This window comes from Seriola dumerili, unplaced genomic scaffold, assembly GCF_002260705.1.
Source record: "Seriola dumerili isolate Sdu_G_001 unplaced genomic scaffold, Sdu_1.0 BDQW01000283.1, whole genome shotgun sequence".
Taxonomy (NCBI): Eukaryota; Metazoa; Chordata; class Actinopteri; order Carangiformes; family Carangidae; genus Seriola; species Seriola dumerili.
Window position 1 is genome coordinate 605,646 of NW_019174538.1, and position 14,096 is coordinate 619,741.

Genomic DNA, 14,096 nt, shown 5'->3' on the forward strand with positions numbered 1-14,096 from the left:
TTTCAAATAGTTTTTCAAATTCTATTACTCATTCATGAATTAATAAATGTATTTGGAAATGGTTTCTTCAATGAGTTTAATGCCGTTCATGTAAACCCATTTTGAAATCTGAAGTATTAATTAATGGACAATCGATTTATTTATAACTTCTTTTTTACAATTCCTATTTTTAAGGCCTATTAAAAGATGAAATGAAGGAAACGCTCCGCGGTGCTTCTCAGGTCTGGAAGGAGTTGATCTCAGCAGCAGTAAATCAAGTGTTTTCTGACAGCAGAGTGTGATGAACGTCTCACAGCTCTATGAGAGTTTAGTGTCTGATCTCTGACTTCACACTTTTTCGAAGGGGAACAGATGTTCCTCTTGTCCTCTCTTCTCTCGTTTCGTGGTCGTCTTCTTCTTCAGGCCGCTGCCGCTCCCTCCGTCCTCCTCAGCTTGTCTGTTCTGGGGCCAGGACATGGCCAGAGTCTCAGATGCGGTCATAGCTCCGGGGCCTCCACCCTCACCCGCCGCCTCCTCGTCGGATGAAAGACCCCCGACATCGTCTCCGTGAGCGAGGCCCCCCAGCCCCTGGTTCTTCTTACCGTAGCGCTGTTTCAGTCTCTCTCCGATCAGGAGACTTTTCACCAGCAGAGTCCAGTTGGAGATCGCCCTCTTTTCCTTTTTCTGGAGAGTGGAAGAAAAGAAGAGATGACGTGGTTTTCAAGGTTTTAAAGAACTGGATTTGCTTTTAAAACGTTTTAACGAGTGTGAACAATGAGACACATTTTTCAAGTGACTTCCTCCTTTAGATTAATCACACATCTGCTCAGAGAAAGAAAACACACTCAGAAATATAGACTGACCCCACATCTACATTAACATACATAACATACAGACATCTGCACAGTTTATTCAGTGCTGTTATTCTGCAAGAACATACTGTGTCTATTTACAGTATATATTTTTAAATTCATGTGTGTGAAATCTTTAAATCTCCAGGAATAATTAACATTAATCTAATATATTCATAAGGTTTAATGTATGAAACTTTATAAATCGGGATGAAATAAAACGTCATGTAATAAAGAGAATTTAGTGCAGCAACAATGAAGATACTTAAACAGTGAGTGTAAATAAAAGCAATGACAGATTCTTGTTGTTTGTTTGAAAAATGAAAAAAAAGAAAAAGGTATAACCCAAAGTTACCAAGTGCTTCACATCCGAAAATCCAGATAAAACTATTCAGAACAATAAAGTGAAATTACAGAGAACAGATAAAACACCAAACAATGGAATAAATAAATAGAGATAAAAACACAGAACGTCTGTAGCTCTCTGAGATTTAAGAGAATTTTTAGAAGAAGTTTATTAATAGTTTTTATTCTTATGTTTGTGAGTCGGAGTCAAAGTGAAGGATTTTTACTTTCATCTTTCAAAGAGTCCAAATTTTTAATTTCAGCAGTTTGATAAATATGTTCAGAGAAAGAGTTTCTAATCTGTAATCCTCAAACGAGCTCAAATAAATCCCACAGAGGAACACACACACACACACACACACACACACACACACACACACACACACACACACACCTCCTTCTCCTTCTGTTTCTGCAGCTCTTGTTCTTCCACCCAGGCCGCTCTGAGAACCTCCTCGTGCTCCTCACACACGATGTAACCATCCGTCCTGAAACACAGGAAATACAAACGTCACGTTTCCTACATTTTCCAATGACTCCATTCCGCCTTCTGTCTTCAGTAGTACAGGAACTCTTCATGTCCCGAGAGCGGCTTTAACAAAGTTCAGACTCTGGTTTATCTGACAGATGATTTTACCGTCAGCAGCTTCTGTAACATGATGAGATTAAGTTCTTCGCTGAGAACAACTCAGACACATTAGATAATTAGATATTATCTGTTTTATAATCTGTGTTTTCTATTGTTTTCGTATGGTGCTTTTTACTTCTATGGTTGTGTTTCTTTTATTTCTGTTCAGCACATTGAATGACCTCTGTGTATGATAATGTACTATGATGAGGAGATAATGATGTACGTGTGTCCTCACAGTGGTTGGAAAACTCAGATGGAAGAAAATATTAAAAACACTGACATTAAAAAACACAAACAAATCAGATGCAGTTGATACAGGTGTCTGTCTGTCTGTCAGTGTGTCTGTGTGTCTTTGTCTGTCTGTCTGTCTGTCTGTTTGTCAGTGTGTCCGTGTGTCTGTTTGTCTGTCTGTCTGTCTGACTGTAAGTGTTTCTGTTTGTCAGTGTGTCAGTGTGTCAGTCTGTCTGTCTGTCTGTCTGTCTGTCTGTCTGTCTGTCAGTGTGTCAGTGTGTCTGTCTGTCCGTTTGTCTGTCTGTCTGTCTGACTGTCAGTGTGTTTGTTTGTCAGTGTGTCTGTTTGCCTGTCTGTCTGTCTGTCTGTCTGTCTGTCTGTCTGTCTGTGTTTCTGTTTGTCAGTGTGTCTGTCTGTCTGTCTGTGTTTCTGTCTGTCAGTGTGTCAGTCTGTCAGTCTGTCTGACTGTCAGTGTGTCCGTGTGTCAGTGTGTCTGTTTGCCTGTCTGTCTGTCTGTCTGTCAGTGTGTCTGTCTGTCTGTCAGTGTGTCTGTCTGTCAGTGTGTCAGTGTGTCTGTTTGTCCGTTTGTCTGTGAGTCTCAGGACTAAGACGACCTGCTCTCATACTGATCACATTCTGACACTTCAGTGTGTTTAACTGGTCGGAGGTTCCTCGGTGACATCTTACACAGCGTGCGAGTATCCTCCGTGGAAGTCGAAGCCGGTGACGGCGGGGGCGGCGTCCAGGTCCAGCTTCCGGGCCACACGGTGCAGGTTGGGCAGCCTGAGGTGAACACAGCCCACCGGTAACATACAGGGCTTAAACAGGTACACGTTACCGTAGTCGTTACGGGGAACCTGAAGGGACGGATAGAGAGACAGGTCAACAACGCTGGACTACACTAACGAGGTCAGTCAATTAATTAACGGACAGATTTAAAGTGTCTCTAACATGTTACATTAAAAATTATTTGTTGTAAAATGTTTGTAACATATTTGTGTGATTTTTATATTTTATAATGTTATTTTACACTGTGTGTGAGTGTTAAATGGAGATCTGTAAATATTCATATACTAATGTCAATCCAACCTGAGAGAGAAAGTAGCTATACAGATTTACAGGATGATTTTCTGTGTGTACTAATTCATCTTTATCAGTTGAGTCTTTATATAATTAATAATAGAAATGTTTGATCCTGATTAGAATCAGACCGTTGGCCATATGATTGATTTATTTACAGTTGTACAGTTATTTCCTTTGATGATGGTTTTTCTTTGAGACTGAGTCGTGGCTTTAATCCCTCAGATCCTGAAGAGCTTGTAAACAATAAACAGAAGTCAGTGATTGGACATCGGAGCTGTCTGTCTCCTCAACCAGTCACCTGTCAGCTGTTACTTCAACTGAAAAACTGTTGTTACACAGACAACCAATCAATGACAGTTCTGATAACTGATTATTAGTTTAGATCATTTATCAAAGACAAATACCAAACAACTCCTTGGTTATAATCTGATAAATCTGATATTCTGTATTTGATTTCTGATTTAGTTTATTTGCTATCTTCACAATATTTGCTGCTACAGTGACTCCTATTATCATTATTATATTATTATTATTAATGACTCTTTTTCCTCAGTTCTGATTGGCAGTTACCTTCCCGTCCACAGCGACAGGAGGTTGGTATTCTTCAGTCTGCCACTCTCCGAACAGCGGCAGGTCGTTCTCGTCCTTCTGCTCAGACATCATCCTGGCTTTACGGGAGCGATTAGAGAAACCCCTCACCATCTGACAGAGAGACACAATGACGTGATTCTTCTTCTGTTGGCGTTATCTCCTCCACTCAGTTCAAACAACCACCAAACACTTTCTAATCTGGACTGACTCCGTCACGTCAGTCTGGATAATCAACTGAAACCACAACATCATGTCTCTGTCCGAGTGTGAAGATGGAAACACACAGATGATCCTCTGTGTTTGTGTTCCTGCAGCTCTCACTGGCTGAAATATTAAAACACTGACTCACCCGGTCACAGTTCCTGCTGTCAGCCATCTTGTCACTAATGTCAGTTCATTGATCCAATACAGACAAACTGAGATTTAATAGAATAATTACTCCCCAACAGATTCAATACATCTGCTCTCAGCAAAACGTCACTGCCTTAATAAAAAACCCATTCTGAGTTCAGCTGGAAATTATGTTAATAACTGACATCAACACACAGTCTCATTAATCATTCATCAGGCCAATGACAAGAGCTTAAAGCCACACATGTAAAGAAATGAAACTTTATTTAATGTGAGGCTGAACTGAGTCTAAAACATCTGGTCTGTTTCTCCTCTGCAGGAGAAGAAGCAGGTTTCCTCTTAAACTGAATGAAAACCACAAAGTTCAACCTGCTCTTTTCAACCCATTAGCACGACCGCTAACACTGTGTCAGCCACTGCCAGCTACAAGCTAACAAACAACAAAACAAATAAAAGATGCTAACTAGCTAACTGCTCTGAAAAGTGCTAACTATGCTAACCGTTCTGAGAAGATGCTAACTAGCTAACGGTTCTGACCCGTCTGCTAGTCTCTGGTTCTGGTCTCAGACTCCTCCTCTGAGTCTGGGTCTGACTGAGGCTCAAACATGTGGCTGAGTCTCTCTGATGTTTCCTCCTCTCACCATCTTGATGCTCTCTGCTCTCTCACCTGTCCACCTGGAGCCAGCAGGTGGTGGGCGGGGCTCAAGGCTCAAGGATGAGCTTCAGACCCAGTTTTTATGTGAGAAAACATGTGTAACTAAATATGAATCAGAGCAGTTGAAGTTCAGTTTAAAACGTGTCTGGTGGAAGTTGAAAGATGGATTTCTGATGGTGGTTAACTCTGTCACAGGGAAACCAGTGGACTGTTGAATTACAGTTCATTAAGAGGGCTGTGACCAAGATTTCATTCTGAGGTTAACTGTTCCTGAAGTGGTTCCTCTTTTTTGTTTACAGCAGTCACGAGTCAGTAAAGATCTGCAGTTAAAGAGGAAGAGAAATAAGACAGAAACTAACTGAAAGAAGAGAATTGTTGGAAGAGGAACAAACAAGAAGAAAACTCCTCTCTCACTTTGTACGGCTCTTCTCCGAGTCTGACAGTCCGAGCTTCTTTCAGCCACGTGTCTCTGGAGTGGAGGGTGTGAACACAGTCTCTGCAGAGAAACATTCAAACACCACACTGAGAAAACATTCAACTAATCCCTTTTCATTTCAGTGATTTTCTAATATCAGATTCACATCCAGTGTCTTCTGATGTATTTACTGTAGTTCATTATGAACAGAGTCCAACAGACAGGAAACAGCAGCTGTGCTTCACAACCAGCAGTTCACTGTTTGAATAATCACACAGCACCACCTGCTGGACACTGACGCTCACAACCACTATCAACTCCAACATGCAGGTCTAGATTATCAGTGTCCTGCTGAGGAGTCTCCTTCAGAGGACCCGGTCCAGACTGAGCCAGGTCCAGACTGAGCCAGGTCCAGACTGAACCAGGTCCAGACTGAACCAGGTCCAACTCAACTTATGAGGTAAAATAAGTGAATAAGTTTATGATACAAGCTGTAAAACAAGTGTCGATGTTTTAGTTCAATACATGACGGACAAAACTCGGAGTTTTAATATCAATACAACATTCACATCCCTCTGTGTGGGACATATGAGACCCGTCTGCATCTTCTACAGCAGATGACTGAGTCTCTACGACGTTTAATCAGACATCTGTCATAAGTGTTGTATGTCACGTGCAATATTTTGTTTTACATTAGGAAAATTCGCCTCGACCTCCTGATGATCATGACCTCATGCGTTTGTTTTTTTTTCCTGTTAATTATTAGTTTGTTCGTTGCCTCTTGTTCTCATAAGATGAAAAATGTTAAAAAACAAATAAATAAATAAAAAGTAAAAAAACAAAAACACGATGGACAACAAGCAAAAATTTAAATATATTCATATTTCAAAGATCGAGAGATTCACCAGAGATGAAGCACGTGTGTGAAAATACAACACATGAAATCTAGACTGTGGGATTCTCACAAACAGGGACAGACCGATCAGCTCATCAGTGTTTGTTGGACTAAGAAGGATCCGGATCCTGGACTGGGACACAGCAACTGGCTTCACTGGAAATATCAGCTTTTCCATTTTTTAATTCATCGTCCAAACGATGATTTAACGACCAGGCATCGACAGCTGCCTCCTGCTCTGCGGTACTGACCTGGAGTAGACCGGCTCTCCTCTGCAGTAGCCCAACACAGACGCTGTTGGAGGGAAGATGGCCTCATACTTCAGCAGGTGTCTCTTTAAGGCGTAGAGCGGGTGGTTCTTGTACTCGGTGATGGAGATGGGCAGAGGTTTGTTCAGGAGCTTCTTCTGCAGCTGGAGAGGAGACATAAAAAACTCAGCGTTAATAAGAACACGTTTAATGAGGCTTCGCGCGTGTGTGTGTGTGTGTGTGTGTGTGTGTGTGTGTGTGTGTGTGTGTCTCACCTCCTTGTCTTCCTGTACGTCCCGCTCATCCTCGGGTCCCAGGAACGGCTCGAGTGTTTCCTCCCACCAGTCGTCGTCCACCCGCCTCTTCCTGGACGACGTCATCCAGGTGGGGTCGTACTTCCTCCCCATGTCCTTCACAAACCCGTCCCCGTCCACTGACACCACGTACGTCACCGGTGCTGTTGCATTCTGGGAGCAGAGGTGAGGCATCCCGACACCGTGCTCGACATCCACGCAAACCCAGGAGGACGTTTTCTCCAGATACACCTCCAGCCACTCGTCCGCTCCAGGCCCCTCCCTCCTCTTCTTCTTCTTCCCGCTCTTTTGCTTTGCTTCTCCTTCATCACCATCCTCCTCTTCCTCCCCCTCAGCTTTTACCTGTTTTGTCCCTCCCCCACTCCTTCTCTTTGGAGCTGCAGTCTTCTTGTTGTTCTTCTTCGTGGATTTCTCCTCCCTCTCTGAATCTTCACTCTCTTCCTCACTCGCCTGAAACTCGTCCTCGTCGCTGAGCCACTCCTCCTGCTCGCTGTTGCTCTCCTCCCTGTAGCTGACCTTGGAGGCGACACTGCGGCGTTTAGAGTTCTTCGGTCTCTGTCCTCCTGACGTTTTAACCTTCTCTTCCGCCTCCTCTTCCTTTATGTCTTTCCTCTTTGCTCTCTTTCCGCCCCGCTCTCCCTTCGCTCCGGCCGGTCTCTTGGAGCCAGGAGAGACCTTCGGCTCGGGGGAGGGGGTCTTGGGGGTCTCTTGGCTCTTTCCTGGGACAGCGGTCGATGTTGTGGCCCCTTTGCCCTGGTGAGTAAAAGTAAAAGCAGCAGTATGAGTTCGTTTATAGAATATCAGAGGGATTATATGTTTCCTATGTTCCCAGCTGCTAAAGGGATACCAGACATACGTACAAAACATTTTGTAATTTCATTTATGCTCTTTTAAATGATCTTTTATGAGCTTTAGATCCTCTGATGAACAACGTTCCCGTCGGCTTCAGTCCACAAAGTTTACTACAAAAACTAGATCTGGTCGAAAGTTAAAAAGGACTATGCTGCACGTTATCTCAGTTACAAGGGGGAATTGATAAACCTGATATTAACAGGGTTGAAACAATTCATTGATTTATTGATTTGCTAATCGACAGAAAAACTACTTTAATAGTCGATTAACTGTTTCATAATTTTTCAAGCAAAGATTTAAGAAGAAGAAGAAGAAGAAGAAGAAGAAGAAGAAGTGCTTCACTCTCTTGGCTCCAGCTCCTCAAATGTCAGACTTGCTGCTTCCTCTCTGTCATATAAGACACAACAGTAAACTGAACACTCGGGCTGCGTTCTGCTAAACTATGTTCTACTTGTGATTAGTTTGTGACACATTTGACCTTCATCAGAAACACTGCAGCTCCTGCATCACCTGCATCACCTGCCGCTCCTGCATCACCTGCATCACCTGCTGCTCCTGCATCACCTGCATCACCTGCAGCTCCTGCATCACCTGCAGCTCCTGCATCACCTGCAGCTCTTGCTTCTCCTGCATCACCTGCAGCTCCTGCATCCCCTGCATCTCCTGCATCACTTGCTGCTCCTGCATCTCCTGCATCTCCTGCAGCTCCTGCATCACCTGCAGACCCTGCATCACTTGCTGCTCCTGCATCACCTGCATCTCCTGCAGCTCNTCCTGCATCTCCTCCAGCTCCTGCATCACTTGCGTCTCCTGCATCACCTGCAGCTCCTGCATCACCTGCAGCTCCTGCATCACTTGCTGCTCCTGCATCTCCTGCATCTCCTGCAGCTCCTGCATCACCTGCAGACCCTGCATCACTTGCTGCTCCTGCATCACCTGCATCACCTGCAGCTCCTGCATCACCTGCAGCTCCTGCATCACTTGCTGCTCCTGCATCACCTGCAGCTCCTGCATCACCTGCAGCTCCTGCATCACTTGCTGCTCCTGCATCTCCTGCATCTCCTGCAGCTCCTGCATCACCTGCAGACCCTGCATCACTTGCTGCTCCTGCATCACCTGCATCTCCTGCAGCTCCTGCATCACCTGCCGCTCCTGCATCACCTGCAGCTCCTGCATCACCTGCAGCTCTACTGAACACCTTCACTGTGTTCTGGACTTGGTCGTTTACATCCTGTAAAGTTGTGATTGTTTTTTTTTTTTTTCACTCTTTTGTGACATTTCACAGATCAAATAATTAATTGATTGGCAGATTAATCAATAATCAATCAGATGAGTCCAGAGTCTAACACTGTCGGCGACAGAGCAGCACGTTCAGTCTGAGCGTCTGATGACGTTCAGAGCTGACGGCGGTGGAAGGGTTAAAGACAGAGCTCTGTGTTGATTGGACACAGCTGTCGCAGACTGTCGGTACCTTGGCTGACGGGGGTTTGAAGGGGATCGGCTGCAGAGAAAGAACCAATCGGCAGAAGAGTTGCAGAGACCTGAGGACGAGCAGGAAGAGCTGCAGAGACACAACACAGGAACATCGTCAGCCCCTCCCTCTGCGTTCACTCACGGCCTGTAGTTCATTCAGTGTATTAGTCTGGTCCCAAACTACCAACATGAGTCATCTCCTGGTGGGTCCTGGCTGACAGGCTGGCCAGCCGCCTCTCCAGCAGAGCCCGGGGGTCCGGACGCTCCTCACAGGGAAGACTGGGGTTGAGGGTGAACGTTGCTCTGAACCTGGACAGAAGAAGTTGGTGGTGAAACTTAAGACTCATCTGCAGGTTATTGAACTGTAGGGACGGATCTGTTCATGCGATCAGCTGATCTCTGCTGCAGGAAAAGACTGGAAGCCGAAGAAGAACGGTGGGAGGACGACGCCGTCAGTTCGACAGGAAACAAGATAAATCGAAATTAACAATCACTTTTTTTTCAACCTTTTGGAGGGAAGTTGAAAAGATGTGTAACACTGATATCAGGTGAAGGCGTCACAGAAATTATACTTTTATTATTCATCTGATTATTTTGTTCGGGAAAAGATTTATTTTCAAAGCTGCTGATGTGGAAGAAGAAGGTTGGTTGTGATCGTATCGAGCGGTTTCTAATTTATTAATTCTATCCTTTAAAATCTTCTTTCGATGGTGAAGCTTGATCGATATTGTGATGTCGTTGTTTGTTTGTGGTTATTTATGTTTTTGTTCAAAAAAAAAAAAAAAGACAGCTGTGATTTAAAGCTAATTAACTGATGAGATGAGGAGGATGATTTAAATAAAACATAATTAACATTCACACGTGTCAGGCTCTCACCATCTGAGCAGTCCAGAGAGGTAGTTGTGGTCGATGCGTTCCTTAGCAACCAGGCCGAAGTGGGGGGGCAGCAGCGACAGAGTGATGGCCAGCAGGTCGGGTTCGCTGCACACACGGTTACGAAACATCCCGCTGGCGATGAGGCACATGAGGTGAACCTGAGAGACACACCTGAGGTTTACTGCAGTCAACACACACACACACACACACACACACACACACACACACACACACACACACACACACACACACAGGTACAGGTGTGTGTTTTCACCTTGTGTGTGTCTATCAGCAGGTCTTTCTTGTGTCTGTTCATCATCCTCCTCAGGTATGTCTCAAACTCCGCCTTTCTCTTCTGCCTGGCCAATCAGAAGTGACGGTTAAACAGAGACATAAATATCTGCAAATATATCCATGAAAATCTAAAATGAACTCAGTTTATTAAAATACACTCACAGAAAGTGTCACACAAACTCATTTGACGTTCATGTTCAGTTCCTTAAAACACAATGTGAAGACGCAGCTTTCAAACACCGTAATCCAAGACTGAAAATATTTATTAATTCTGTCTGGATTTAAGATCAGAGTTTTATTGATCATAAACAAATGATTTCCTGTTGAATGAAGCCAGTGAAAACTCTTTTAAAACTCATTTTAGGAGTCAACAGAGGAAGTCAAAGCTGTTGATCTTTGGTATGTGTCAATATTTATTTGTATTATTCAGATACATATATTGATTAATTTGTACAATAACAGATTAATCTAATTTCATATTGCCATCAATTATGAAATAAATCTCTTTATATGTTACGAGGATTTTATGATTACATTTATATGGTCTTTATAAATATGTTTTCAGTTGTGTGATATATTTTAATCACAATACTCATTTTGTAAATATGAATAATTAGGTTTTTAGAAATAAATACTGTTGTAAAATAATCTAATGTGTGAAAACGTCACTCACTTCCGTCTGACCTCCGGAGTCTCGATCTCGATCTCCACGGGCTCCGAGGGGAGGACGGGTTCTGGAGGTTCAACTGGACCCAGCGGCTCAGCCAGCTCTGATCCACACACACACACACACACACACACACACACACACACACACACACACACACACAAAACAGTGGAGATGTAATACACACTCAACAGACTAACAGATTTTTTTTTACTGATCTTTACCTTCCACTTCCTCCCAATCATCCTCGTCTTCCTCACTGTCCTCCTCCATCTCCTCCTCCTCCTCCTCCTCCTCCTCCTTCTCTTCTCTCTCTGGTTTCTTGGCGTTCACTTTAACCACAGGTGGTGGTGATGTCACCATGTCAAACTCATCTTCACTGTCGATCTCCAGCTGCTTCACTGGTGACTGGAAGTATTTACTGGTTTTGGCAGCAGTGCTGGTCTTGGCGCTGGTCTTGATGCTGGTCTTGATGCTGGTCTTGGCGCTGGTCTTGGCGCTGGTCTTGATGCTGGTCTTGGAGGGAGAGTTGTTTCTCTCTGGTGGTTTTGGGGACCGACGTTTCTTGGCTTTGACCTTCCTCTCAAGCGTGTCCTCTTTCTCTGTGATGCCGTTACCTGGATGAACACACAGACTGGGACTGAGCGATGATGCAGACTCACTGGTTTGGTTTTCAGTTTTCTTCTTCACACTTTTTCTTAGCTTATGCTATAAATAAATAAATAAATACATTATATAAAGTAACCCTCCTGGATCTAATTTTAAGGATTAATGACTTCAGATTGTTTTATCTCTTTTTCCTCTATCTCATCCTCAAAGTTGGAAAACCTTTCAACTGTTTTTAAATCTGTTTTTTTATCATTAATTTTTATTGTTTGTCCTGAATTTTCTCTTGTCTTGTAAAGCACGTTGTAACTGTGTTTTAAAAGGTGCTGTATAAGTAAAGCTTATTATTGTTATTATGTTTACAGCTGATATATTTACCATCAATGAATCTTGGCCATATTAATGCAAGCGTGTCTAATCACTAACCCTGAACAAAGGAGATGAAGAAGAAGAAGAACTGTCACAGACCATTTTGACTTCGTCGACCTCTGCACTGATTTTTACAGAGTCATATTTAAAATGAAAACAAACAAAATAAACAAAAAACCTGTGACCTCACAGTCTTTGGGGGAGGGGCCACAGGAAAAGATTTAAAATGAAACTGTGCAGCGGGGGTGGTCGTCCTCCAACAGAAAGATTTCTGTTAATTATTGTCACTGTTTATGAATCATTTGTCTTTGAAAGATGAGAAGAATAAACAGGTAACCATCTCAACCACCGTACCATCTGTTTAAAGCAAATTAGGGCTGAAAAATGAATCGAAATATTATCAAAGTTGCTATATGGACAAGTGCAATATCCAAATCAACGCTGCAGTTTTTTTGATGGAGATAAAATGTGTCTCAACAGATCATAAATGACGTGTTGTGTGTTGTTGTTATTCTCCAGACGGACGTTTGGTACAAATCATTGTTTGTTTTCTGTTAAAATGAAAAGCAGAGATTATAATTCCAACTGAAATCACGACTCCTATCACAATATCTGCCAAAATAAACAGATATCTTCCCGTCTTCTTTTGCCTATGATTCAGCCCTACAACAGACTCAGCCTGGTGTCAGTAACACTGCTGCTCAGCAGGACAAAGACACACAGATGTGACGTGAATGACGTGTGACACAGTGTTAAAAACAGAATCACACAAACATCTGTTTTTCACAAGAAACATGTTTCAGGTTTTGAAGAAGTGGAGCGCAGATGTGAATGTGGGGCAGCAGCTCCACTCCAGTAACCAGGACGTTCATCCTGCAGCTGCAGCCGCTCACATACTGTCTCTCTCAACCAGACACAGAAACACGAAGCAAACACCTTTTACATTTAGGGCTTCTTCAACCACTGACGACCCCGCTATTCTCACAGCAGCTGAGAGGATGAACATCACACACTCAGGTCACGATAAGTTAAACTGAATCATTGCTCACCAGCACTGGGCTGGGATTCATCATCATCATGACACATTTATGGGATGTTATCCTCTCTCAAAGTTTTGTTGTTGTTCTGACTTGAAGCAAATAACAGAAACATGTGCCAAAAGATTTATCTGTTGTCATGACAACAGAGTTAAACATCAGCTGAATCACTTAATGTTTTGGGACAATAATTTATTACAGTTGATATTACATATTTTATTTATAACAGTACGACCAGATACAAAGAATAAAAATATAATGAAATTCTTGCTTCTTTCGTCATTGAACTGCCTGACTCTGTGTTTACTGTTGGAACAAACTGACCATCTTTACAGAAACAGTCAGTTTCTCCCTCACAGATAAACAGCTGTTAGCTAGCTAAGCTTCAGTTTTATTCTCTTGGCTGCAGACAGAGTTCAGGTGTGTTCATAAATAACGGGGCAGCTCAGACTCACTCTTCCTACCTGCATCTTTCTTCTTCTCTCTCTCTTTAGCGGCGCTGCCCTTCGTCTTCGGCACCTGCCTCGGTTTCTTTGTACCGGCCTCGGTCTCCGTTCCCGCTCTCCTCTTCGCCATGTTTGTCTCTCTGTCTTTTCTCATTCAGCAATTTTCTTCAGACGTCTTCTGACTAAACCAGACGACCGGAAGTTCTCCAGCTCCTCCGGGTCCACGCTGCTGTTGTGTAAGATCAACCACACGGCGGTTATCCAACATATCACTCTTTCATAACAAGACAATTATGCTCCGGTTGTTTTGGAGGCCGGACTCTGACGTCACATCCGCTCCGTCTTCTTCGCCGCCACTAATGTTGCACTTGCATATCGGCTGTAGTGTTTTGGAGCGTTGTAATACCACTGTTCCTACACCAGGGGGCGCTGTTGTGCTGCATTTGAAGCGTAACTACTTTTAAAAAAAAATTTATTTATATGATAATACATATATAGTATATATATATATATAATATGAATTAATTAACTAATTTATTCATTCATTTATTTATGTAATTATTTTTTCATTGATCCAAGGGAAGGTGCAGTAATTGAGGTGATACAACAGCACATAAAAGAACTTAAATGACAGAAGTGAAACAACAAAAAAGGGACTGGAAATGAAAAGGAAATGTAAAAAGATAAATTCCTTAAAAAATAACTAAATAAAAAAAGCACAGGGAACATAGATACACATTTACTTATTCAGTCAAACAGGGAAAAAGTTTCCATCATTTATTTTTCTTTTTGTTTGTTGTCCAGTCTGTCTCCAGCTCTTCCCCTGATACTAAAATGTCATCACGTCAGCTTTGAGTTTCTTCTGAGACACATTAATAATGAGATTC

The 14,096-nt window shown here is 42.8% G+C and overlaps 1 protein-coding gene across 1 annotated transcript; it reads right to left on the reverse strand.

The window, feature by feature from the left end:
* xpc (XPC complex subunit, DNA damage recognition and repair factor) lies at window positions 1–13,339 on the reverse strand. Its single transcript, XM_022757561.1, has 14 exons — window positions 13,228–13,339; window positions 10,976–11,368; window positions 10,758–10,854; window positions 10,065–10,149; window positions 9,791–9,948; window positions 9,103–9,223; window positions 8,913–9,002; window positions 6,551–7,342; window positions 6,279–6,439; window positions 5,132–5,213; window positions 3,691–3,822; window positions 2,725–2,894; window positions 1,570–1,663; window positions 1–663 (listed from the first exon to the last, which is right to left on the reverse strand). The coding sequence occupies exons 1-14, from the start codon at window positions 13,337–13,339 to the stop codon at window positions 328–330; spliced, it is 2,823 nt and encodes a 940-aa protein (XP_022613282.1). The 3' UTR covers window positions 1–327.
* Window positions 13,340–14,096: the final 757 nt, after the last annotated feature.